Source organism: Meles meles, chromosome 1 (genome assembly GCF_922984935.1).
Source record: "Meles meles chromosome 1, mMelMel3.1 paternal haplotype, whole genome shotgun sequence".
In the NCBI taxonomy this organism is placed as follows: domain Eukaryota; kingdom Metazoa; phylum Chordata; class Mammalia; order Carnivora; family Mustelidae; genus Meles; species Meles meles.
Genome location: NC_060066.1, coordinates 151,708,641 through 151,734,570, shown reverse-complemented (window position 1 = coordinate 151,734,570; position 25,930 = coordinate 151,708,641). Strand labels below are relative to the sequence as shown.

Below are 25,930 nucleotides of genomic sequence, written 5' to 3'. Positions count from 1 at the left end.
AATGAGTAGTCGGTTCTTGAGTTGCCGTGGCAACTGCTCAATTAAGTGAAAAAAAATGAAAAAATAAATGTACTGTAGTTGCTCTTGAGCTTAACATTCTTTGAAGAAAAAAAAAAGAAAGTAATATGTTTGGTGAGTTATTCTCCCCAAGGCTTTCCTAAGACTGTATTTTCTGCTTTGCCTTTCCAGCAGCACGCCTGGTCTGCCCCTCCATGCCATGCTAAATGCTAAGCGTGCTGTCATCCGTGGTTAGCCATACAGGCCCTCAGCTTTCACCTCGGAAGGTTCTGTGTGAACATTCGCTTACATCTGGCTTCCACCAAAGGCCCCTTGGTTAAATTTCTGTTTTTAAGGTGGTAGAGTAGAGCCTATATTGGGAGAGTAGGTGGGAACAGTGGGTGGGTTCCAACCCCAACCTTATCTTATAACCTTAAATAAGAGATGTGACTTTTCTGAAAACATGAAGAATTGCCCCTGCCTTGATAGACTAAGAAACAAAGGGTATACTAATTATAACACCTTACACTTGTACATTGATAACGCTGTTAAGGAAATACTTTCAGTGGTCTCGTTTTCTCTTGGCCACCACTCTCTGGGGTGGCCTTTGTTCTTCCCACTTCGGACAGAGTGACCTTTACAAAAACCACTAAGCTGATCTTGTCACTTTCCATCTTACAGCTCTCTATGCCTTTCCTCCCATTGCTCTTGGGATAAAATCCCAACTCTCGCTAGAGCTCCCCGGGACCTCGCAAGGTGTCTCAGTGTGCCATCCCCCTGCTGTCTTCACCCAGCCTCGCTCTTCTGCCTTTAGCTGTTCCTCCCCTGAGTCTCTGCATCAGCTGAGGGCTCTTCCTGAGACAGCCATCTCTCTCCCACCTCCATTCCCATCTCTTGCCCAGTTGGCCAACCATGATCCACATCAGAGCTCCTATTTTTTTTATAATTTTTTAAAGATTTTATTTATTTATTTGACAGATGGAGATCACAAGTAGGCAGAGAGGCAGACAGAGAGAGGAAGGGAAGCAGGTTCCCTGCTGAGCAGAGAGCCTGATCCCGCTGAGCCACCCAGGTGCCCCCCCATCAGAGCTCCTATTAAATTTTCCTAGAATCTTGTATTTTATATACATCCATATTTAATATACATTTACTTATATGATCGTCTAATTAATATCAATCTCTCTAAATAAAAACAAATCTCCTTAGCCCAGGGACTATGTCTAATTCTTTAGTTTTAGTACATATGCAGGAAAGACATGAAGAGCCATTGGAGAGAAAGGTTTATTCCAGCGTTTAGAACATTCCCATTGTCCTTTAAAGTTTTATGTCTTGCAACTTCGGGGAAAGAGACCACTGTGAGCTCAAAAGATGTGTCTGAGGAGACCGGTCCTGCCCCTCTCCCCAGGTCAAGTGGCTTCATATCAAAAAGCACAGCCTGTATTCACACCCTGCCCTTTCTCTTCAGACCTCATCCACTCCTCAAAGCAGTTGCATCGTGAAGTAGAATGGCAGTGGTGGGTCCTGTAATAAGAAACAGGGAAGGAACAGAGAGGAAGTGCTTGCATGATGGGGTTGTGTCAGAGTGGGGCTAGAAGACCAGGCCAAGGCCAAGAGGGCATAGCAAGTGCCAGGCTTAGAAGAAGAGCACATGTGTTGGGGTGCCTGGGTGGCTCAGTGGGTTAAGCCTCTGCCTTCAGCTCAGGTCATGAACCCGGGGTCCTGGGATCGAGCCCCACAGCCTGCTTCCTCCTCTCCCTCTGCCTGCCTCTCTGCCTACTTGTGATCTCTCTGTCAAATAAATAAATAAATCTTTAAAAAAAAAAAAGAAGAAGAAGAAGAAGGGCACATGTGGACTTGGAGGAGAGCTTGGGTAGGGGGTGAGGGAACTCCAACTGATACCATGCAAGTGGCATTTGCAAGAACCGTAAAACTCTCATTTGCTCTCTCCCCCATAACTCTCGCTCTCTCTCTTTTTTTTTTTTTCCTATTCTGAATATTTAATGGAGAAAAAAAAAATGACCTAGCTTCCCCTCAAGGCAGGCTACTACTAGCCCATGGAGGGCCTTTGTGCAAATTAGAAAAAGAGCCACCTCTAGGCACCCACATCCCTAGGGACACACAGGTTACTGGTGAGTAGGTTCAGTTCCTACTCAGCTCCCCAGCCAAGACACAACGGTGCACAACTGCGGACCTGTACATGGAAGCCAAGCCTCAGAGGCAGGCTGCCTCCAGATTCCAGCAACAGGGAGAGGGCTGCCTTCTCTCAGCAGCAGGAGTCCAGCCCTCCATTTTGAGTGTCCCAGCTTTGAAGAGTTAACTTCTCATCTAGGTTCATCTTTCCTGAGCTGCTTTTATTTCTGCTTTGGCAGGCATTTCTTTCTTCTGCGTGGCATTTTGTACGAGAGACTTTGGGAAGTAGAAAAGAGCAGGCTGGTTTCCTTGGTTTCTGCATCTGTGTGTTTTCTGGTAGTGGGTTGAATGTGTGATTTCCCAATATGATGTCATAGTGCCTTTTAAATTCTCCCAAGGTACTCTTTGCCAAAGGCTCTTCAAAAGGTAGTAAAGTATGTCTCTTTTACCTCCTGTGGAACTTCATACGAAGATTTTAAAACGGAGAGGAGATGAAAAGGCTGGCCTTCGAGTCCACATATTGCAGGAGGCACATAGCGAGGTCGCTCTAGAAAACAACCCGTCGGCTGTCTCCTGCATTGTCTTGGCAAAATTATAGCAGACAGCCAACAGAAAGGGCAAAGTCACTGGAGGAAAAGGATTTTCAAATATCGTTTCAAAATAAGAGGTGCTGTGTATCAGTGAACCATTGCTGTGAAACGGCCGTGGACTTAGTGGCTTAAACCCACATCCATTTATTATTTCTCTTGAGACAATGGGGCTGGCTAAGCAGGTCCACTGATGGAAGCTGGGCTCACTCACACACCCACAGTGTAACATCCCTTTTATGCATCACCTTGGCTAGGCTCTGGTCCCAGTTACTTAACCAAACCAATCTAGATGTCGCTGTGAAGGTATATTGTAGATAAGGTTAACATCTACAAGTTGTCCTCCATAAAAGAGATTATCTTTTTTTAATTGAGATATAGTTGACACATAACACTACATTCATTTTACGTGTATAATATAGTGATTTGATATATGTATATATTGCAGAATGATGACCACAATAAGCCTAGTTAATATCCATCACCACACACCATTACAAATTTTGTGTGTATGTGAAAACTCATAAAATCTCCTCTCTTAAGCATTTGGCAAAGATACAGGTCAGTATTGTTGACTGTGGTTGTACATCACGTCCCTAGCACTTGTTTTTCTTAGAACCTTTGCCAGCAACACTTGAGCACCTACTGCATACAAGAGAAAAGAAGGCAACATGCACTTGAGGGCAGAGGACTGGAAATTTAATTTAACTGTTTTTGTAGGGGCCATATACATAGGCAAAAATATTCTCAATACAAAATAATTACTTAACAAATATCTTAATCTCTATTTGGTAATTCAAAAACCATTTTTGAATTTGCAGGGGAGGAAAAACACCTTATGGACACAAACACAATCCAATCCCCAAAACTCTTCATGATTTTGAATTTTCTTATTTAATGGCACATTTAAGTTGATGCCCAGGTTTTGGAATCAGACAGACCTGAATTCGAATCCCAGCTCACACATTTTTTTTATCCCCAACACTCAGGCAGATTTCCATAATCCCTAAAACAGAGCTTCAAATACGTATAAGGAGGATGAAAGCAGCTCCTTCACTAGGCTGCTAGTGAACAAATTAAATGAGATCGTACCCAATAAATGCAGTTGTTATTACTATAACCAATGTAATAAAATGATAGAAATATTATTTCAGGGTTTAGAAGGCACCGAAATGCCTTTTTTTTTTTTTTAATTGTCTCAACTTCCTGCTTACTTCGCCTATTCGCACTTTTCCCTGAAAAAAAGCAACTGTGACAGTGCTGAGCCTTATCGCACCAACATGCTGGGGTGTGGAGAGAATTCCCTTCTGCAACTGGATGAGTCCAAAGGCTCATCTGTGAACTGTCAGACTTGCACACCTTACAGTCCGTCCCCGGAGACTGTCAGTGCAAATAAGGATCACCACACGGGCTAACATTAAGCAAACAACCACAACCAATTAAATCAGTAATAATGACGATAAAGTGATCATAATTTATAATGAAAAACAAGAACAGCAGCAAGAAAGTAAGTCTCTTCCCTCAAAGCCATTAAGATGGCCAGTTTTAGCACGTGCCACCCTCTATGGGAACACTGAACATTTCTGGGCCTTGTACAGTAGCCAGATTCTTGGGATATGAATTGGAGTCCTCCAAGAGCTCTAAAAACACACTGATTTTAGGTTTGTATTCCAAATACTCTTAACCTTTAACAACTCATTTATTGGAATACTGGTAAGTGCCTTCAAGTATGGACAAAAAATAAAATTCTATACACTTGAGCCATTTTTTACCCAAGAAAGGATTTTGTAATCCTGGATAAGTTCAACAGGATTCGATGAGGTTGCTTGCACCTGCTAGTAACCTAACTAAAATTGGTTTAAACAATGTCAAAGGTTGCTTTCCCCCTTAACCACATTCTAGAGGTAGGTGGTTCCAGAGTCGGACCAGCAGTAGTCACACAGGGCCAGACTGTTCCCCCGTTCCCATCTACCCCCCTCAGTATGTGAGCACTGCCTCCCTTCAAGCTCACCAGGTGGCAAGGGCAGCTCCAAACATCTCATCCTTACGTGACCATTTGCAAAAATAGAATGGATGAGTGAGCCTGATCCCCACGTTTGTTCCTGTCTCTTTCTAATTGGGAGGAAAACTGTCCACTGAAGCCCAGAGGCTTGCCTTTCACATCCTGTTGGCCCATTTCAGGTCACAGTCATAGGCCCATAAGGCAGAGAAAAGCAAGGATCTGGCATCTTCAGTGTCCAGGGAGGGAGGTGGTTCTGCCTGCAAGAAAGTGGGCTGTTGAGTAGGCATCTAAGAGTGTCTGCCAAGGGGGGTGGGGGGGCGAGGGCGGGAGGGTGGGTCTGGCCCTGGAAGTGTCTGGAACCACCTATTCCACCTCCACCAACAGGAGCTCTGTTCTTCCCGTTTTAGATATTGGGCTTCCGTATGAGATTCTGTTTGAATTAAAGCTTCCGTGGATAACAATCATTGACAACCTTTTGTTTCAGCACATGCTCAAATACCTAATAGACTCGGTGAGTCGAAACTGTCGGCTCACCATTACCTTCCCAGGATCTCGAACAATTCTTAGCATACAGGATGAGTTGTGTTAATTTCCTATTGCTGCTCTGACACATTACCAGAAACTTGATGGGTAAAGAGAACACATGTTGATTATTTTACAATTCTAGAGGTCAGAAACCCGAAGTGGATTTCACTCAGTGTCCCAACAAGATCTCATTCCCCATCAACTCAGGTCCGCACATTGTTTCTAGTGGGAAGAACATCTTTTTTTGACCTTCCTCTTTGGTCCAGTCAGGATGTCGTTGTTAGTTCCTCCTTGCTGTATGTCCCCACAGCCACCATCTAACCCTGTTTCACTCCCCATGTGGCCTTACCCTCTAGAACCTCAGGGAGATGGATGTGGACATTCAAGTTGGAGAATCAGGAAAGTGAGAGACGTAGGACAAGGTTGGAGATGGACTCTGGATTTTGGGAAGCTGTTTGTTGCATCTGTCCATAGTGATAATCAGGAAGTGCTTCAGACTGCAGAGAAGGCATTGTGGGTGCTCGCATGATGAGTGAAGAACTCAGAGGGCAGAGGGATGGGGGGGGTCAGAGTGTCCTTTCAGTCCTCTACTTGCTCACTTCACCCCACCTGCTACCCCCAATCTTATGTCCTTTTTAAAGAAAGATGGTGGGAGAGAGGGACAAAGGATGACTCCCCTAGGCAAATTTTCTCCTGGAAAACACATGAACACACATATAGTATGTGTTATTCTAATAATTAACCTGATTTTCCTTTTTTGCTGAGAGTAACTCATAAGAAGAGAACATTCTCATAGCACCTAAGAGACTGTTGGAGACAAGCCAGTGCGCTCTGTAGTTCCCAATGGTCGAAGCTACACTTTGCCTTTTTATCTCCATTTTATAAGGAATCAGAAAACAGAGATAAAGGCCAAATCAGTCTCCTAGGTAAGACTCTAGTCAGACGTGACTTACAGCCAACATTAACTTTAAATGAGAGGAAATCAGAATGGGAGCTTGGCTCCTTCCAGCCTGACCAAGCCCTGCTTAACAACGTGCTGCATCTGGCCTAGGAAGACAAGATCCAAGTTGTCTCCCAAGGTCTTCTAGCAGTGAGGTGAAAACAGGAAGTTGTAGGAAAGACTTTTTCTTTAAAATTTTTATTAGAGACACCAACATTTCAATTTATACATTAAAGAAGAAAGACGCCATTCCTCCTAGAGAACAGGATCTGTTAACCACTATTTAAAGTAGTTCATGTAGAGAACCTGCAATTTAATAAGACTGGGAAAAGGTTAGCCCAGCATCCCCTATATTTTTTTTATCCCTGTTTACTCAATTATACAAGTACTTCCACAGCAAGCAGACCTCTAATTGTGTATACTTGAGTGAAAGAGAAATGAGACTTGCCGTGAAATAAATTCTTAGGTATAACTAAATTACACACCACTTCCCATACTTTTTTTTTCCCCAAATTGCACATTACTTTAAATGAAAACATGCTTTCGAAAAGAACTGTAAACACTGCAAACGTTTCTAAAGGGCCAGTCTCCCTTCTTCTCGCTGATAAGATGCAGTTATATTTCTATTCGCCGATATCCCCCTGTGGAAGACACGAGGAATTTCAAAACTTCTTTCACAGCTTCCCAGTGAACTTGACAGTTTCACTTTCAAATCCCTTGGTAAGCACCTTCCAGCTTCAGCTCTTCTTTTCCCAAATGACTCCCACGTCCTTCCTACTCATGTGACACCAGGAGCGTTCACTACCCCCACGCGTCTCGGAGCCCCTCTTTAGACTCTGCTCCTGTGCTGGGTACACAGACGGGTCATTGCAGTCCTTCCCGGCAGCAGGAGAAGCATCAGAACCCAGGCTTGGGAACCAGGAACAACCCCCCCGCCTCGCTGGGGCATCCTTCGCGGTCACACAAGCTTGCGGAGCCTGAATTTCCTCATGGGAACAATGGGAAATACCAAACTTGCCCACCTCCTAGTGTTTTTAGGATCGAATGAGAGTATGCACGTGAAAAACACTCTAAATACTAGCAAATAGCAAGTCCAGTAACTGTTTTTAAAATCGTTCACACGAGGGGTTCACTATTTTTGGTTTTAACAGGAAAGATTCCAAAATTTTCATTTTCAGGTTACCAAGTGGGGAAATAGCCTGAGAATGTTTGGGTTGTTCCTTTTTGGATTATTATTTCTTCCTGTTAAGATTCTGCTTCTCAATAAAGATGACCCCTTCTGAGAACTGCAGAACATTTCCTGCCTCACACCCATCCCCACCTTCCTGCTGTTGCTTCCTAGAACCAGTGAAGGAGGCATTAGATCAGTTCAAAAAGAGACCTAGGAAAATCCTTGTATGCTAGCGTTTCATTGTCCGTGATTCTTCCAGAATTTGGGTCATCTGCTTAGTACTAGTTGAGGTAAGAAAAAATTAGAAAAGACTGCTCCTCACATTTGTTTCAGAAACAAAAGAACCTTTTTGAGATCCATTTTTTTGAATCTTGAAGTTCATATCTGTGCTCAGTGTCAGAGAAAGAAAATAGTCTTTTCTTTGCAGTGTTTGTGAATTTTAGGGCAAGAAATTCATCTTAGCTGTGACATTCTGTTGTTAAATAAAGCCTCTTTCTCACAATCCCATTTGAAGCTCTATACATTTTTATACCATGAGACACACACACACTGTTTAATACAAACATGAACTAGGAGGACACCCCAAAATGACCTCCTACTTCTCCCTCCTTCCCAGGGGAGCTTTCATTTCATGGTCCCCAAAAGGATTTTCTTTAAAGATTTTATTTATTTGAGAGAGAGAGAGAGAAAGAGAAAGCTCACCCATCAATGAAGCGGGGGGGTGGGGGAAGGCAGGGGAGGCAAAGGGAAAAGCAGACTCCCGCTGCACGGGGATCCCAATGCAGGGCTCAAACCCAGAACCCAAAGACCATGACCCCAAACTGAAGTCAGATGCTTAACTTATTGAGGCACCCAGGCGCCACCCCCCACCCAAGGATTTTTAAACATCAACGCTGTCTACCTAAGGACGGACTGTAGGAATATCTGACCTCACCTCTGAGACCAGTGAGAGGATGCTGAGGAGGAAACACCGGTTGGTGTCAGGGCCCAGAGGGCTGCAAGGGGTTGCTCAGGCATACCCATCCCACGGCCCACAGAACTGCAGTTACGCCATTCCTCAGGCACAGGGTCGCAGCGAGGATCCAGTGAGCTTCTATCCGCAGAAACAATTCCAGATCTGGAAGCCACTAGGTCAATGTCCACTTCGTGCTGTAACCTGATCTGCTTGTGACAATGCCACACTAAACTGGTCCAGCAACCAGGAGCACACCCCGTGCTGTGGCCAGTGCAAGCTGCAGGATGTCCTTTCTTAGGACTGAGGAACCCATCTGGGAGGCAATGGTGCCCTATTTTGATGTCTCCCCCCAAATTTCAATAACTCAAGGAACTGAATTTTATTGAATTGAATTTATTATTGAGTGACGGACATCCATACCGCAAGATGATGATGACAGGTGCACTGACCGGATGGGGAAACACATGCACACGCCCGCTAGCTGCTCTTCCTGCCGATCATACCAGAACCTAGTCTTGCAAAGTTCCCTGCCTACACGTGCGCAGAGGCAAATAAAGTTGAATGCAACCCGCTTTTACTTTCCTTATGGCTCTTGTTTGACTGGAGAATGAGACATCTAGACCAAAAAAAATCCATAGCCCAAACCCAGTTTCCCATGAAACCACGAATCCTGTCCTGAGGTTCTGGCCGTGACACTTCAACAGGATTCTTGATTTCTTCTCCTTAGTTTCCAATGTGCTCGCATAAATATAGCACAAGGAGGGGTGGAGACCTGAACTTGATTTTGTGTGTTGGTGGTTTGGTTGCAGCATTTCCCATCTTTGCCAGCATTTATCACGTCATTTTAAGGCTGTGTCTTGGCTCCATATGTGTGAGTCATAATGGGCAGTTACATGAAATCTGGCCAATATTAGTACTATTTCTATCAGTTGGTTCCAACTTGGTATCCTGCGTTTTGCCCCTAGTTTAAATTAAACCTAGTTTAATACAGTGGACAGCACCTCTGTCTCCTGGCACCCACAAAGCCCAACCTCACCATTCAGACTTAAAGGCCAACAGAAGGCCGGCTAGATGGAGGACAACGCGGTGAAAGGCTGTGTGTGACCCGAGGATGCACCCACGGTCAACTCAGGGTGGAGCCTGGGAGTTCATGGGCTGTGCTTTCTCAAGGGGTGCCTCACTGAAGAGGCAGCTCCCAGCTCCCTGCTCAGAAACACCTTATCAGGTATCTCTCACATAAGCTTGTAGAGCATTTTGCTCCTTACAGAATTGACGTTCTGAATGAATGCCTTTCACGCAGAACACACTTAGACTAGGAAAGAAAAAGACGACACATAGGGCCTTCAGACTCTGTATGGCTTCCTCTTCACCAAAAGAGAACCAGAAGAGCAGGCCTTTCATTAGTTGGTGTGTGTGTGTGTGTGTGTGTGTGTGTGTGTGTGTGTACACGCACCTGTTTAAGATGCCAGACTGAGTTTATTTACAAAAGATTCACATAGGAATCATGAGGTTTATAGAGCATCATGTGAAAATAACACCCTCCAATCAAACAGCCCATTTACCTGGGCTTTCATGACCGTGAATGCCGTGTGCATGGAAATAAAGCTGGGGCTCATTTGAAGCGTTTGGGCAAACAGATTAGAAGGCTATGAAAAAGAGCAATGGATTAAAAACGGGTCAGACACAGGAAGCCGAACAGAGGTGAGACAGGCCCCATTATAACACAGTGCACTGTTTTATGAATCAGATGAAACTTTATCAGTCTCCTAAAACATGACAGCTAGGTGGAAGAAAGATCTGAGGCCATTTAACGTGTAAGATGAGTGAAAGTCTGATCATTTAACAATGATATTAAAAATCGAGGGGGAGGACTCCCTCACATGACCTGGATATGTTTGATAGCTCTTTGACAAGCAACAAGCAGAGTTTGATCTAACAATTCTTTTCCAGCAGAGGCTACTGAGCCACTTTCTCCATAGGTGCATCTTAGGCAAACATCAAACTGCTTTGAACAGGTCCCTGTCTCAGGTGGAATTCCCTAGAAGCAAAACCTGAAATGAGGGTTCTTTAAGAGTAAGTTATTAGGGAGTGCTCTTCAGAGAGGGAGAGAGACGCTGGATAGGGCAGGGGCAGAAGCTGAGCAAGGATGGGATTAGCTTCGGCCTGATCTTCAGGGAACCTTATATGGGAGTCACCTCAGGCTGAGGGCGGGGCCGGACTCTGTGAGCCCTTAGCAACACCTGAGGGATTGGTGCACTAGCCAGTTTGTAACAAGACACTAAGAGATTCACAGTGGTAGCTAAGCTGATGGGACTAAATCTTTAGGAGCCATGCTGTGTGGTACGTGATGTGGTTCTCATCGAAACCCTGGCTTCACTATAGACATGCTGCAGGGGTGCCTGGGTGGCTCAGTTGTTAAGCGTCAGCCTTCGGCTCAGGTCATGGTGCCAGGGTCCTGGGATTGAACCCTGCATTGGGCTCCCTGCTCAGCAGGAAGCCTGCTTCTTCCTCTCCCACTCCCCCTGCCTGTGTTCCCTCTTTCACTGTCTCTCTCTGTCAAATATATAAAATTTTTATTTAAAAAAAAAAAAAAAGACATGCTGCTATGGCCATGGGCCCCTCGCACGACCGACCTCTGTAACCATCAATTTACTCATCTGTACAATGGGAGAGGAGATGGCAGGGTTGGGTCAGATGATCTCCATAACTCCCAACTCCAAAATGCAATTATTTCAACAACAGAAGTGGGGGTAGGCTCACTGAGGAATAATTGACATTTTCCCTATTCATGGAAGGAAGCTAATGAATGTAAATGTGTCCCTGAATGACCACTCCATTAAAAACACTTCGCTCACCTGGAATCACTCTGGATACACAGGCAAATCTAAGAAGACAAGCAGTAAAGTTGCCCTGAAGGCATATGTTCTAAAAAGGGCTGGCATGGCTCCATTTGCAAACAAGTACTCTCAGAGCGGTTACCTCAAGGGAGCATTAATGCAACCAGGCAACCTCATTTCACTGATTCCCACAACAAAGCAAATTAGAAGCAAGAGGCTGGAGTGAAGCGTGAGCCACAGGCTGTCCCCGCAAAATGGCACCACCTCTATGAAGAGCAGTTGGGCAAAATCTATCAGTTATAAATACATTTACTCTTTGACCACACAGCCCCTTCTCTGGGAATTTATCCAGCAGGCATATGTGTATGAAATGACCTTTACATGAGCTTACTCGCTGTGCTACTTTTTCCGAAATAATCCAAGATCGGAAACTACTTGGTGGTCCATCAATAAAGGACGAGTTAAAAACAACAACTGTGGTAGCTTCCATACCATAGAACACTGTACGACCAAGAATATTCTGGATGGACATGGAATGTTCTCCTGGGTACATCGATAAGTGAAAAAGCAAGGGGAAGAACAATATCAGTCTAGATCAGTATGTATATTATGAACATCTATGCAATGTGTAATAGAAGTTCACTCTTTTCTGTGTACGAAATGGAGGTCACAAGATGATATAATTTTTTTTTTTAGATCTTGTTTATTTGTCTGACCGAGAGAGAGATCATAAATAGGCAGAGAGGCAGGCAGAGGAGGAGGGGAAGCAGGCTCCCTGCTGAGCAGAGAAGCTGACTCGGGGCTTGATCCCAGGACCCTGAGATCATGACCTGAGCAGAAGCTCAACCCACTGAGCCACCCAGGTGCCCCAAGATGTTATAATTATATTCAAATGCATCCATAGGTATCTGGAAGTTGTTTTTTGTGTATCTGGAAAAAGATGGAAATAAAAAACTTCTATGAGTGGTTACCTATATAGAATTAGGGAGTGGGAAATGGGATGGATGGAGACATAAGTAAAAATCGGAATTCTTATCAAATTTTTATTTTTATCTTATCAAACTTTTTATAAGTTTTCATCCTACATTTTTTCCCCAACTACCACAGGTTCTTCTGTAAGGAAAATGCAGCTGCTGCTTGGTTAAAAAATAAAATAAAATAATTTAAAAGCAGGCATCAATCAAAGCTGGTCCTTCCAATTTCCCTTATTTCATGCTTCAGTTTTCAGGGATTGGTCAGTGGTTAACCGTATGACTCACAATGCTGGAAAACACTTCCTATCTGGCACTCCACAGAAAGCGTGCCACGTCCAATGTTATACCACGGAGTTGTTTGTAAAACCACCATGACTACACCCACCAGTGAGCTTTGGGTACTGAAGAGTGTTCTCTTCTTCAAATCAGCTTTTCTGATCACAGATATGTCATGCACCAAGAAAATGAGGTGTGACACTATACTGAGCAGTACAAGGACAGCATGAACTCAGGGTTCGGTCTGGGCTTTGTCCTTCATTGCTATGTGATCGTGGGCAACTTACTTCTCAAACTCTCAATTTCTTCATCTATAAAAGGCAGATAGTAATAGTGTGTCCTTCATAGAGTTGTTTGGAGGGTTAGGTATGTTAACGCATGTTGGCAAGAAATTTAACATAATACCTATTACTACTGTCATCTAATATTTTGATTTCTTTTTTTTATGTACAGGGTGATGACCAGTTAAATGTATATGGAGAGGACACCATGGGAGGTGAGTTTCCTTTACTGATCAGACCAGAGTTGTGTTTTAGTAGTTTTGAGCATATCTTCTTTATTAAACACCAACCGAGAGATAATAAACTACAAACAGCATGTGGTTTTCCTTAGCCAGACTCCATGATTCAGACTGGAACTCTTTGGATCTTTCCTCCCTTGGTCCATGCAAAGAAACCAATGGGGACCCCTTACTTAGAGATGCATGTCCTGACTACCCAGAGAACATGACCCTCAATGTGCTCAGCGAAAATAGAATGTTCTGGTAAAAGATGTCTGGGAAACACTGAATGTTCAATCCCCTTTGGAAGAGGCACACATAATAGCATAGCAAGACTCCCACAAGTCCTGCCATAAAGACAGCTGGCTAACTTTCATTTGACATTCTTTAGATTTATTGGAATTCAAAAGTCTTTTTCCTGCATAGTAGTTATTAATCTGCAGTGTGCCGTTGGGATGCAACCTAAGAAACACCCAAATTATCTTGCTTTGTAACAGTTCTCGTGTCAAAAGTCTTGCAACAACTAAAAAGTCCAGCCTTAACTAGTGACACATAGAACTGAAAATAGATAAAATTATGTGAATTTGAGATTGTCCCAAAGAGAAAATTTTCCCGATTGCGCTAGGTCATGTACCTTCTAACATTTCTACTCGGTTATAAATGTTGCTGTAATTATGGCTCATGAAAAAATGTTTGTATTGACTGTGAGCACATACAAGTAAGAGATCTGGCTTTCCAAATAACCCCAGCTCTAATTCTATGCTGATCCATGAGCATGAGGGGGTAGATAAAGTGCCCTTTGATGATAATAGCTATAACAATATGTGAAAATCTCAGTTATCAGATGACGTCATGGTGATTCATGGGGAAAGGCACATACACGTGAGCCAAGTGCAAATAATCAACCTAGTCCCAACTGGATAGGGACTGACAAATTGCCGACCAGAGCTTCCCTTTTTCCTGGTTATAAGATTAACATGCATTCATTGCGGAAATTTTTTTAAGGTAGAAAATAAGAGCTGTCTAAAATCTTATGACCTCTAAATAATCATGGTTAACATTCTATATATTTTATTCCAGTATGTTTGTTATATAGTTATTTTTACATAGTTGAGAATACATGTGTATATGCAAATGCCATTCTTTTTGTGTATATCATAAGCATATTCTCATGTCATTACAAACTATAATGTTACCTTGTGATGACTACATTGTATAAATGGTTCATCATAGGTACAACTATACCTAATAATAACCACAGACACTTTCCTAGATTGCAAATAGATGAAAAGTTGCTCCCCTTTATATAGAATTGTTGAATCACTATATTGTACACCTGAAACTAATATAACCCTGTACGTTAACTATATGGGAATTAAAAAAAAAACAACTCATTGCTCAGCTTCAAAAAAGGAAGCTGGAAGTCTAGAGAACATGAGATGACCATCTGGTCCACTAGTTAAAAGCACCAATGTATGTGCCTTTAATAGAAAGCTCCAGATAACATAGGATTTTTCCAGTCGCTGTAGGCTATTCTGTAAAGAGACTGCAGTATCTCTTTGATTAGAAAGAACAAAATTTTCATCCCTCAGTCTGAAAACCAAATGTTTCCAAAAACTCCAAATTCACATCTTTCCTCTGATTTTAGCTTCCCTGTTCCTTTCCCCTCTTACTCCCAATCCAATTCTTCTTGTCCCATTCTGTCTCTGGAATTGGGTCTTTCCCTCAGCTAATAGTGGATTCCAGCAAAAAGGTAGCATTGTGTATATAAATGAAGTATCCCAATTCTACCAAAAAGCAAGTTTGATAACTGTCAGAGGAGCGATCTAGCTTTCAAAAGTACTTATCATCTACATAAAACGTGAAGTGGAAGTCACAGTCCTATCCTATTACACTTCATTGTAAGTGTAAAAATTGCAGTTTTGTCACCAAGATGGGAAATAAAAACCTTGTACTATCTCTCCGTCATTTCATCCATCAGTTTAGTCGACTTACCCCCATAGGATGAGCAAAAACAGCTGCTTCCAGAACAGGAAAAGAGCTCCACCTACACTGGGAACTCAGGGCTGGCTTCACCCAGCCCGGCCCCTCCCTGCAGGGTCTCCCCACCAAGGGGACTGCTCCAGGAACTTCCACAGCCCAAGGTCTGAAATGCACAGCTCAGGGGCCTGGGGCTCCAACAAAAGCACCAAATACCTTTGAACTTCAGAATCTTTACTTTAAGACTTCATGTATATTTTCCATGAAGTGAAAAATCACAATATCCTACATCCTAATATATTACTGTCTACTCAGCGCATATTATAGTTTGCAAAGCATCTCCCTTAGCATAGGGGGTAAAAAGAACCATAAAGTCTTCAAAATTGTCTTCAATTCCTCCATCTGCAGTCACATCTGTCCACTGAGGGAAGCATCTGGTCTCAGATCTAGTTTGTTCAGCATGGTGCTCGAAAAACTTGACTCTAGAGGTCAGCTCTTGTCAGCCACAGTTCACAACACTCCATGCCCACTCACCTCGCTGGTTTAGAATCTTTGCGGGGCCTTCGCCTAAGCACATCAAAGAAACTCTTCTCAAGTTCTTTGTGGAATCGGCTGGCCACCCCCAATCCCACTCCTGCGGGTATGAAACTAAGCAGCTCAGACACGAGCCAGTCCCAGGATCAACTTGAACGTGGTGACATCCCCTGAGTCCGCTAGAGCCGCCCTTTGGCTTTTCACCATCATTTGCTCACGATGGCCTCTAGGTTGGCGCTGCACTTCCCTTAGTGGCTTGTGTGGACTTCTTCTATGAACTTCAGTGCAGCGTAAACTAACCTCCTTCTTCTGTGCTGTTGGCCTGCCCCCAAAGTCTCTGACCCTGTCCTGGCACAGCTGAGTAGGCAGCCCGATCGCCATACCTAAAGCTCGCAGCCTTACAGTCGGGGAGAGTTCAAGTGCTCACTAAACTTTTTTTTTTTTTGAGGTTTGAGGATCCCCTGCTTCCAAACTTAAACAGTTGACCCTTTCACAGAGCCATTCCCAATTCAAGTTTTCAAGTAACCTCACTCTTACCCAAGGTCTCTTAGAATTTGGGTTTACTTTAGGTATCTTAAACATGCAGGGCGCCTGGATGACTCAGTCAGTTAAACGTCTGACTCTTGATTTGGCGCAGGTCATGATGTCAGGGTCGTGAGATGGAGCCCGGTGCTGGGCTCTGTGCTGGATATGGAGCCTGCTTGAGATTCTCTCTCTCCCTCTGCCCCTCCCCCTTCTCAAAAAAAAAAAAAAAAAACAAAAAACCTCTCTTTTAAACACGCAACAATAAATTTGCATCATAAATTTGGCCGAGAGAGAAATAGGACTGTTTCCTGCTGTGGTCCATTCATTTACGGGAACCACAAAATCATAGGTATTTGAACCGAAAGAGACGTTAGAGATCACTACTTTATTTACAACACCTTTACTTTATGAGTGGAGAAACTGAAGTCCAAGGAGAGGAAGTCACTAGACTAAAAGGCTGGTCAGTTGAGAACCGAAGCAAATGTACAGCTATTATCTACCCACCCTTCCTGGCAAGCTACTACACCACATGAGAGCTGGAACTCTTTTAGGGACCTACACACTCTGGAGGATATTGCACTTTGCCAAAAATTCCTAACCAGCCCCTGCTTTGAAGTAGTAGTCCCCCTCTTACACTGTTGGTGGGAATGCAAACTGGTGCAGCCACTCTGGAAAATGGCATGGAGCTTCCTCGAAAAGTTAAAAATAGAACTACCTGATGATCCAGCAATTGCATTAGTAGGTATTTACCCAAAGGATACAAAAATATATATTCAAAAGGTGTACATGTGCCCTGATGTTTCTAGCAGCATGATCAACAATAGCCAAATTATGGAAAGAACCCAAATGTCGAGCAACTGATGAATGAATGGGGGTTAAATATATATATACATATAATGGACTATGACTCAGCCATAAAAAAAATGAAATCTTGCCATTTGCAATGACATAGATGGAGCTAGAGAGTGTAATGCTAAGTGAAATGTGACTTCACTCATATGTGGAATTTAAAAAAATAATTAAAAATTTTTTTAATTAAAAATTTTTTAAAAATTTAAAAAACAGAACAAACAAACGTAGGGAGGATAAAATAGAGAGGCAAACCCAAAAACAGACTCTTGACTATAGAGAACAAACTGATGGCTACCAGAGGGGAAATGGGTGGGGGATGGGTGAAATGGGTGACGGGGATTAAGGAGGGCACTTGTAATGAGCACTGGGTGTTGTATGAAAGTGATGAATCACTAATTTCTACACTTGAAATGAATATTACGCCGTATGCTATCTAACTGGAATTTAAATAAAAACTTGAAAAAAATAAATAAAGTAGTGGTTCCCAAAACTCAGTCCTCACTCTCATCATCTTTGTGATTTTTGCTTCATCTCTATATGTATATGACTTACACTAGGTATTATTCACTTAATATTTTTCTCTAAATTGGCTCACAGTTATTATTTAAATATACTTATTTTAGAAGAAATTTTATATCACTACCTTAAATGGAAAATAGAATTATTTTCTGTAAATAGGAACTATAGTTAAAATATTGTCTTCCAGATGGCCATTTGTGCTTTAACCCTTCTTTATTAAAAGAGATCAGCACATATTAAGAAAAGTATATAAAATAATGTAAAACTGAGATATTTGAGAATATTTTAAATAATTTTAAAAATTACCTTTCTTTGTAATTCATGCTATTTAATGGCCTATCAGTTTTGCCACCTAAAACTGATAGTTTGTGTTAAAATGAAATAGGTTACCTGGGTCTGGGAATAAAGCTGAAATGGTCACTGGTGCCTATTAACTATGACCTATTAACACATTTACTCAACTTGGGCTTCTTACCAAATAAATCTACAAGAGTTTGGTTTTTACACAACATGAGGAATACCAGGGTTTCAAAACAGTTTTTCTTGCCAATAACTCAAATTATTCTTACTTTAAAGGTTTCATGGAAGATTTGAGAAACCGTAAAATTATTTTCATGATCGGTGAGTAACCGCCCTCAAGTTTTCTAATGCAACTGCTACTAATACACAACTTGGTAGGGAAAAAAGACTGTTCTTTTCTCACTGTGCTTTGAAGTCTTGCTCCTTTTTTGGTTAGGATAATACCCCCGAGGCTGCTGGGTTGTCGCTTTCATTTATGCAGTTTTATATTGGTTTTGGCTTTGTATCTTTAGACAAAGTAGGACTCGAAGGAATGTGAGACTCCTGAGTTTAGCTCTGCAATAATAAAATACATTATAATCCCATGGGTATGAAGATGTCCTACATTAAAATATAACACACACCTTTTCTGTTTGAACAATGAGCCAATGCTCCCCAAACCTCACTGCTAAAACTATCAGCAACCACATATTCAAATATATTTCAGTAACCATACCCTGCATTCCTTTTAGCTAATGGTAAAAACAATCTCACTTATCTTATGTCTCGTAAAATGGAAGTCGCTGGTAAGTTAAATGGTGGGACAAAATTCACTTGGGGTTCACCTGCTTTTTCTAAGCGTCTACTGTGTTCCAGGTCATCTCATTTAATCTTTCTGCAGTCCTATAGATTGGTGGTTTATCTTTATGACGTATCTGTTAACACAGGTAAGGAAACCGAGACTCAGGAATAAGGTAAAGGAGCCAGTCCGAGGTCACATAGCTAATGAGCGTGAGAGCCGGATGTCCAGTTTTCCCCATGGAAATCAATGGGGCTATTTGAGCACCAGTTATAATTACACAGAAAAGAACAAACTATTATCAGAGCACCTCCCAAAACTTGGTACTTTTCCCTCTAATGATTCAAGTCTGTAGAAAAGTTAGCACACCTACCTTTGCACTTTTCAAAAAAACGTCTATTCATATTCAGAAATAATGAAAAGGTCCACACCTCCTCAGTGAGTGGGAAAAAGAATGGTTATCAGCACCCAAGAAATAAAATTGGATAAACTTAGAATCTTGCACTCTAAAGTCGGGATGTTGCCTTGGAAATCTCTCACTAAATTTCCCTCCTTGTTAGATGAAGAAACTGAGTCCCAGAGAATTTAAGAGGTTTGATGAAGGTCATTCCACAACTGGTGACAGAGGGGAGACCAGGGCTGTAGCCCCCCATTCCCGACCTCTCCCCACTCCACTACTCAGTTGTTGGGTTGTTTCCCTAGACCGTCTCCTACATTGAGTGCCCCACCCCATACTTACTGAGTATTGGACCTGCGCTGGGCAATGAGCAGGAATCACAGTTTCCTTTCTAGATGGAAAGGGGAACTCATGGAATTATTACCACATAGGAAGGAAACAAAGAGCTGAAGTAGAACAACCTTGGTTGAGTATCTGGGGTAGATGCGGATAATCAGAGTGATCAGGCAAATGTTTCCCCACAGAGGTGACGTTTAGGCAGGAAACTAAAGGAGGAGATGGAGCAATGGGAGGGACTCACAGAGGTGAGAGGAGGAAGAATTCCAGCCAAAGAGAATGGCGTGTCTTGAGCAGTGAGAGTTCTGGAGCCCAACCTGGGTACTATACCCTGACCTGCTTGCCTCTCATTGACCTTAACCGTGGAAACTGGAGGAACTCTTGCCACATGTTTTATATCATTTCTACTCCTTAACTGAAGAGAAACAGCAAAGAAAATTCCCCTTTCCACATAAAATTTAATCACTCATCTTGGCACGAAGGCCGCACGCAATGACTTATACATTTTGTTAGCTTTTATCTTAGGGGCCAAATTAGGAAAAGGAGACACTCTTTAAACCTGACATTCAGTATCTAAGGAATGAGATTTTATTATCACATCGAGATCTGTGTTTTTAATTATGTGGACCAAAACAAAGCTTCTAAAAATAGTACAGCATATTTTGTGGTTATTATTTTCTCCAGAAATAATATCATTTCAGATTTACCCAGTTTAGCACTCACGATTAAATTCTGAAATGTATTTTCAAGCATCACTTCCATCTGTTCACATGTAACTAAAGACCTTGGCTCACCTGTTACTAAGACCTGTGCCCTTCACAGAGTCAAACATCACAATATAAAATCTTTGACATCAGACACAGCTTGAGACCCCCCAGGGGTCCACAGACTACACTCCAAGAACTGTTGTTCTGAATAAAGGTTTTTCTTATATTAACCAAACTCTCCTGTATTTTAACTTACTGGCCAGTTACTATTCTTGTAAAGATTTCTGCCTACTGTTTGGGCAGGAAAAGGTACAAACCTACTGTGATATGAGGAAAAATGATTGTTGTTGTATTTATTGGACTCTGCTTGAAAATTAAGGCCTTAGTGCTTTATAGTGCCTTGACAGATGGCAGCATGTATTTTGGGACTGTATTGCAGGTCAATTGGAAGCTCGTAAAAATACTCGGGATGTCATAGACACACCCATAGCAGTTTTGGTGAGCCCTAAGATACAAGAGTCCATCGATTTCAGTGCAACAGGTGTGGTGTTGCCTATATGAGAAGGTGGTTGAACTTTTAACATTTCAAACTACTGTCTGGACATCTACCAAGACACATGGCATTTTAGTATTAGCCAGAAACTAGGTTGCCATCCTCGCTGTTAGTCTGAAGATAATCAATATTTCTAGAGCACTGTCCCCCTACTTTAAAGACCTTCAAAGCCTTCTCCCCACTAGCCTCTAGGTGCCTTCCCATTTCCCACTCCAACCCCCATGAGTCTGTGGCTCCAATCACACCTGCCTTATCTTTATCTCTTGAACTTCCCTCGCTTTTGCCAGTCCTGTCACTTGAAATATCTCCTCCCCTTGCTGACGATACCCCAAGGTCAGGTTTAGGTTCTAGCTCCCTGTGACATCTTCTCTAATGGCCAGCCTTCTGCCTATGTGCTCTGCCATTGCTCATTTAGATACCCCATAATGACTTAGAAAACAAGTATTTGTTGGCATAATGAATTCTTTAGGAGGCAGTGTGGTCAGTTTCCATAACAACCAAAGTAGCAATTGGAATTCTTAGACTGGAACTGACAGGCAGGTTGATGCTGCTAATAGCTGTTGCTGGCAGGGCAGTTCTCAGGTTAATTATGAGCCTAATCAGACACTCCTGACTCCATTGTAGCTGCTCCCCTCTCCCTGAGAACAGCAATACCAGCTTACCATTCTCCCCAAAGCTGGTGCATTTCTTGCTCATTTGCAAAGTAGTTTGAGTCACGGTTAATAGCACTGACCACCATCTGAGTGAAAAACATGTTCAGGGAAGGTGTACTGTCTGGACCAAAAGGAAAGGAAGCAAAGATTCATCTAGGTAGCCCTTTGAAAGTCGTGTGAATATTACCTCTTTGTTCATGAAGAAGGCAGCTCTGTCACTCTTTCTAGAGAAATACTTTCCACAGGACAGGTATGGGATCTCATGGGATCAGGCCAGTGATCAAAAGGATTGAAAAGGGTTCTCTGAACTTGGATGGTTCACACATAAGACATAAGAACTGTGCTGATGTACAAGGCTGGGGCTCAGTCGTGGCTGAAAATGGAAAAGTATTTGGATAGTGTAAAAATGTCCTTTAAAGGACCTCATTATGTCCCACTAACAGGCTCCTACAGTTTTCACAACCTCTTCTGGTACATTTCTTTCCTTTCTCTCTCTCTATTTTTTTAATCTCTTGATCATTATCTTGCTCTTATCCAATCTATTTTGGCTTCTTTTTCTCTTCTGTGCTTTTTGTAGCCTGCCTGTGCCCAAAGTGTGACATACCCTGAATTTCCATTAATTCCTTTCCAAAGCTTTGGTAGAAGTTCTTCAATTTGGAAAATCATCTGACTTTACAGGTGAGGTATGATACTAATGGCGTTATGGTCAAGACATCATTCTGGGCCTGTAGCATTCAGGATGTCAGGGCCACAGATGGCTTTGTGTACCTTAGCAGGAGTACTGATAAACGACTTCTAAGTGGTAAGCTTTAGGAGGCACTTTTACAATATTTTATGTTATTCTGTGTATTTTTAACCCAGTGTAAACTAGTCCTATTTATTTACTTAGGGAAAACTGTAGAAATGAGAATTCTTACTTAAAACTCAATATTTTTTTAAAGATTTTATTTATTTGAGAGAGGAAGAGAGATAGCACAAGCAGGGGAAGCAGCAGAGGAGAGGGAGAAGCAGACTCCCTGCTGAGCAGAGAGCCTGATTTGTGGCTCAACACCAGGCCCCCAGGGTCATGACCTGAGCCCAAGGCAGACATTTAACTGACTGAACCACCCAGGCACCCCTAAAACTCAATATTTTCATGACTGCCGTTATTTCACTGTAGCCCTAATGTCATTTTATTGTTGCCCTTTTGTCAAAGAACTAGGAATTAATCTAATCTTCAGGGAATATTTACTTGGGGCCCAGATTAAAATTTTTCATGACATCGATGCACATATTTGGTTAAATAAAAAACAAAAGGCAAAGCTGTTTGTTTTAATTTGAGGTAGCGGTATTAGAAGCCAACATCCACTGAGCACTTAAAACACACTAGACATTGTATAATGTTATCTTATTTAATGCTTGATTCCACCCTATGGAGTAGGTACCATCCCCAGCCTGACTTTTCAGGTAAGATGTTAGAGAGTTAAATAATTTGCTAGGTGGCACCTGGGTGGCTCAGTGGGTTAAGCATCTGCCTTTGGCTCAGGTCATGATCCCAGGGTCCTGTCATGAAGCGCCGAATTGGGCTCTCTGCTCAGCGGGAAGCCTGCTTCTCCCTCTCCCACCCCCACTGCTTGGGTTCCCTCTCTCGCTGTCTCTCCCTCTGTCAAATAAATAAAGTCTTTTTTAAGATTTTTTTTTTTAATTTATTTAGTTGACAGAGAGAGATCACAAGCAGCAGAGAAGCAGGCAGAGAGAGAGAGAGAGGGAAGCAGGCTCCCCGCTGAGCAGAGAGCCCGATGTGGGACTCGATCCCAGGACCCTGAGATCATGACCTGAGCCGAAGGCAGCGGCTTAACCCACTGAGCCACTCAGGCGCCCCCAAATAAAGTCTTTTTTTAAAAAAATCTTTAAAAATAAGTAAATAAATAACTTGCTGATAAGTGACGGATCTGGGGCTGGAAAGCTTGGATTTTATCACTGGCAACAGATGCTGCCAATTATTGTCCTTGAAGCGACAGGCTTCCTTTATTTCTTTTCAAGAAAATGTCTGCTAGATACTCAAGTCTAAAAATCCATAGTTTATCTGTTAGTCCATCTGTGAGAAGGTAAAAATGGTGTTCAGTTAGGAAAAGCAACTAGTTAAGCAACTCAAACAATCACATAGTGTTTTTCCTCAAGAAAACCATTAACCTAGATGTGCTAAAGCACTTTGTGCATACTTCACATGAAATACTAAAATGACATATACTTAAGGGCTGAGACTGAATAAAATTAATCTTTTATACTGCTTCATCAAGGCCATTCTTAACACTGGCATTTTCTTTTTGTTTTACTGAGAGTTCACTAGATGAATACATCTAGTACAATTGGAGGCAGCTGTCTTGATTCACGCTGTGGTTTTATAACAATTGCTTCTGTACTATAGTAAGAGGCAATAGCCTCTAAGTATTGTAATGAAAATAGGGGACCTCCCCCCAAATACAAAAACACAGGGCACCTGGGTGGCACAGTCCGTTGAGTTATTCCACTCTTGGTTTCAGCTCAGGTTGTGATCTCAGAGTCATGAGATTGAACCCTACGTTGGGGCTGCTTGAGATTCTCTCTCTCCCTCTCCCACCGCTCCTCCCCTCATTTTCCCTCTCTCTCTCTCTCTCTCAAATAAATAAAAATTTTTAAAAAATACAAAATCACTGGGGCGCCTCAGTGGCACAGTGCATTAAGCCTCTGCCTTCAGCTCAAGTCATGATCTCGGGGTCCTGAGATCGAGACCCGCATCAGGCTCTCCGCTCAGCGGGGAGCCTGCTTCCTCCTCTCTCTCTGCCTGCCTCTCTGCTTACTTGTGATCTCTCTCTCTCTGCCAAACAAATAAATAAAATCTCTAAAAAAAAAAAAAAACACAGAAACACTAATTCAAAGGTATATGTGCACTCCTGTGGTTATTGCAGCAGTATGTACAGTAGCCAGATCATGGAAGCAGCCCAAGTGTCCGTCGGTAGATGAATGGATAAAGATGTGGTACACACACACACCATAGAGTATGACTCAGCCATAACAAAGAATGAAATCTTGCCATTTGTCATGACATGGATGGAGCTAGGGAGAATAATGCTAAGCAAAATAAGTCAGTCAGAGAAAGACAAATACCATACGGTTTCACTCTTATGTGGAATTTAAGAAACAAAAGAATCATAGGGGGAAAAAAGAGAGAGGCAAGCCAAGAAACAGACTTTTTTTTTTAATATTTTATTTATTTGACAGAGAGAGATCACAACTAGGCAGAGACGCAGGCAGAGAGAGAGGAGGAAGCAGGCTCCCCGCGGAGCAGAGAGCCCGATGCGGGGCTCGATCCCAGGACCCTGGGATCACGACCTGAGCCGAAGGCAGAGGTTTTAACCCACTGAGCCACCCAGGCGCCCCCAAGAAACAGACTTTTAACCACGGAGAACAAACTGACGGTTCGCAGAGGGGAGGTGGGTGGGAGATGGGAGAAACAGGTGATGGAGATTCAAGAGGGCACTTGTGTGAGGAGCACGGGGTGTTGTATGGAAGTGTTCAATCACTGTATCGCAAACCCGAAACTAATATAATGCTTTATGGTAACTACTGGGATTAAATTTGAAAGAAAAAATAGAGCACCCCACCCTGCCCTCAGCATCTGTGACCACACTTTGAGAACCAATTATGATCAATTAAGGTATGGGGTCTGTCAAGCAGGTGTATGAAACCCTGTACTTGGCATTTGGGAAATCTTGGAGGATAAAGTAGTCCCTTGTGCTTTCTTTTCACTTGTCCTTCCAAAAACAAATAACCTCACAAATGTGAGCAAGGGGTCAGGGGTAGAGCGGTGCATCTACTGAAAGCCCCTTTCCCTGGGCTGCTGTGGGCCTGGAAAAGTTCTGAATGTTCCTGTGTAGCCAGTGGTGTGAGGGATGCCTGAAAGGAAAGCCTGGGTGCTAGTCAGAGGTGGGCCAAGACGAATGCTTCAGGAGGACCCGCAGGAGACTCCAAAGCAGGGGCCAGCTGCAGGTGGCGGGGACGGGTCTCGGGGATCAGTAGCACTGGAAGAACCAGGACTGGAGGAAGGGTGTAGAGAACCCTTTAGGTGAGAGAACAGCCCTGACATGGAGACTGACCTTTGAGCTTGAATTAGTCCCATCAGGCTGCTGTAACAAACTACCACAGCCTGAGTGGCTTGTAAACAACAGAAACTCATTTCTCACAGCCCTGGAGGCTGGGAAGTTTAAGATCAAGACACTGACAGATTTGGCGTCCAGTGAAGGCCGACATCCTGATTCGTAGACAGCTTCTTTTCCCTGTAACCTCACATGGTGGAGGCGGTAGAGGGAGCACTTTAAGGCCTCTTTTTAAAAGGCACAATCCTATTCATAGGGCACTCCAGCCTCCTGCCCTGATCACCTTCCAAAGCCCCAATCCAGATACCATGACACTGGGCTTCAGGATTTAACATATGGGTTTGAAGGGGACCAGCATTCAGTCATAGCCAGAAATGGACTATCACGGTTATCAGAAATTATTGGATGAGACTATGAAAACTCAGACTAGACTTCATTGAGTTTCTACTATAAAATGAAAACAAGTAGCCCATCAGCTAGACTGGGTTCCCAGAAAGAAGTATGTTTCCATGTAACTGTCAAACCTGTGGTCTGCCCTAACTGAACATCATCTCTGTCCCGGATATAGATGCATGATTGCCACAGACCTTTCTCCATGAAGGCACGCGGTTATTAAGGGCCCTTTTGGCACTCTTCTGGCCCGACGTCTGTATTTTGCAACTCCAGCCTTTCAGGATGGGAGAGTAAAGGAAGAGAGACTTTGGGCCCTTTCCAAGAGAGCCTCAAATGCACTTAAACCAATGGGATGGCTTTCTAACGTTGGAGAAATGCAGGCCTTGTGTACTGAC

At 42.8% G+C, this 25,930-nt stretch overlaps 1 protein-coding gene across 2 annotated transcripts in view; it reads left to right on the top strand.

Moving 5' to 3' along the window:
* The window catches only part of AK5 (adenylate kinase 5), a 239,145-nt gene that overhangs the window by 161,646 nt on the left and 51,569 nt on the right, over nucleotides 1-25,930 (top strand). For both annotated transcript variants that reach the window (XM_046020688.1, XM_046020677.1), the window contains exons 9-10: nucleotides 12,848-12,890; nucleotides 17,880-17,924. In XM_046020688.1, coding sequence (XP_045876644.1) covers nucleotides 12,848-12,890; nucleotides 17,880-17,924 — 88 coding nt within the window. The remainder of the gene's footprint in view (nucleotides 1-12,847; nucleotides 12,891-17,879; nucleotides 17,925-25,930) is intronic.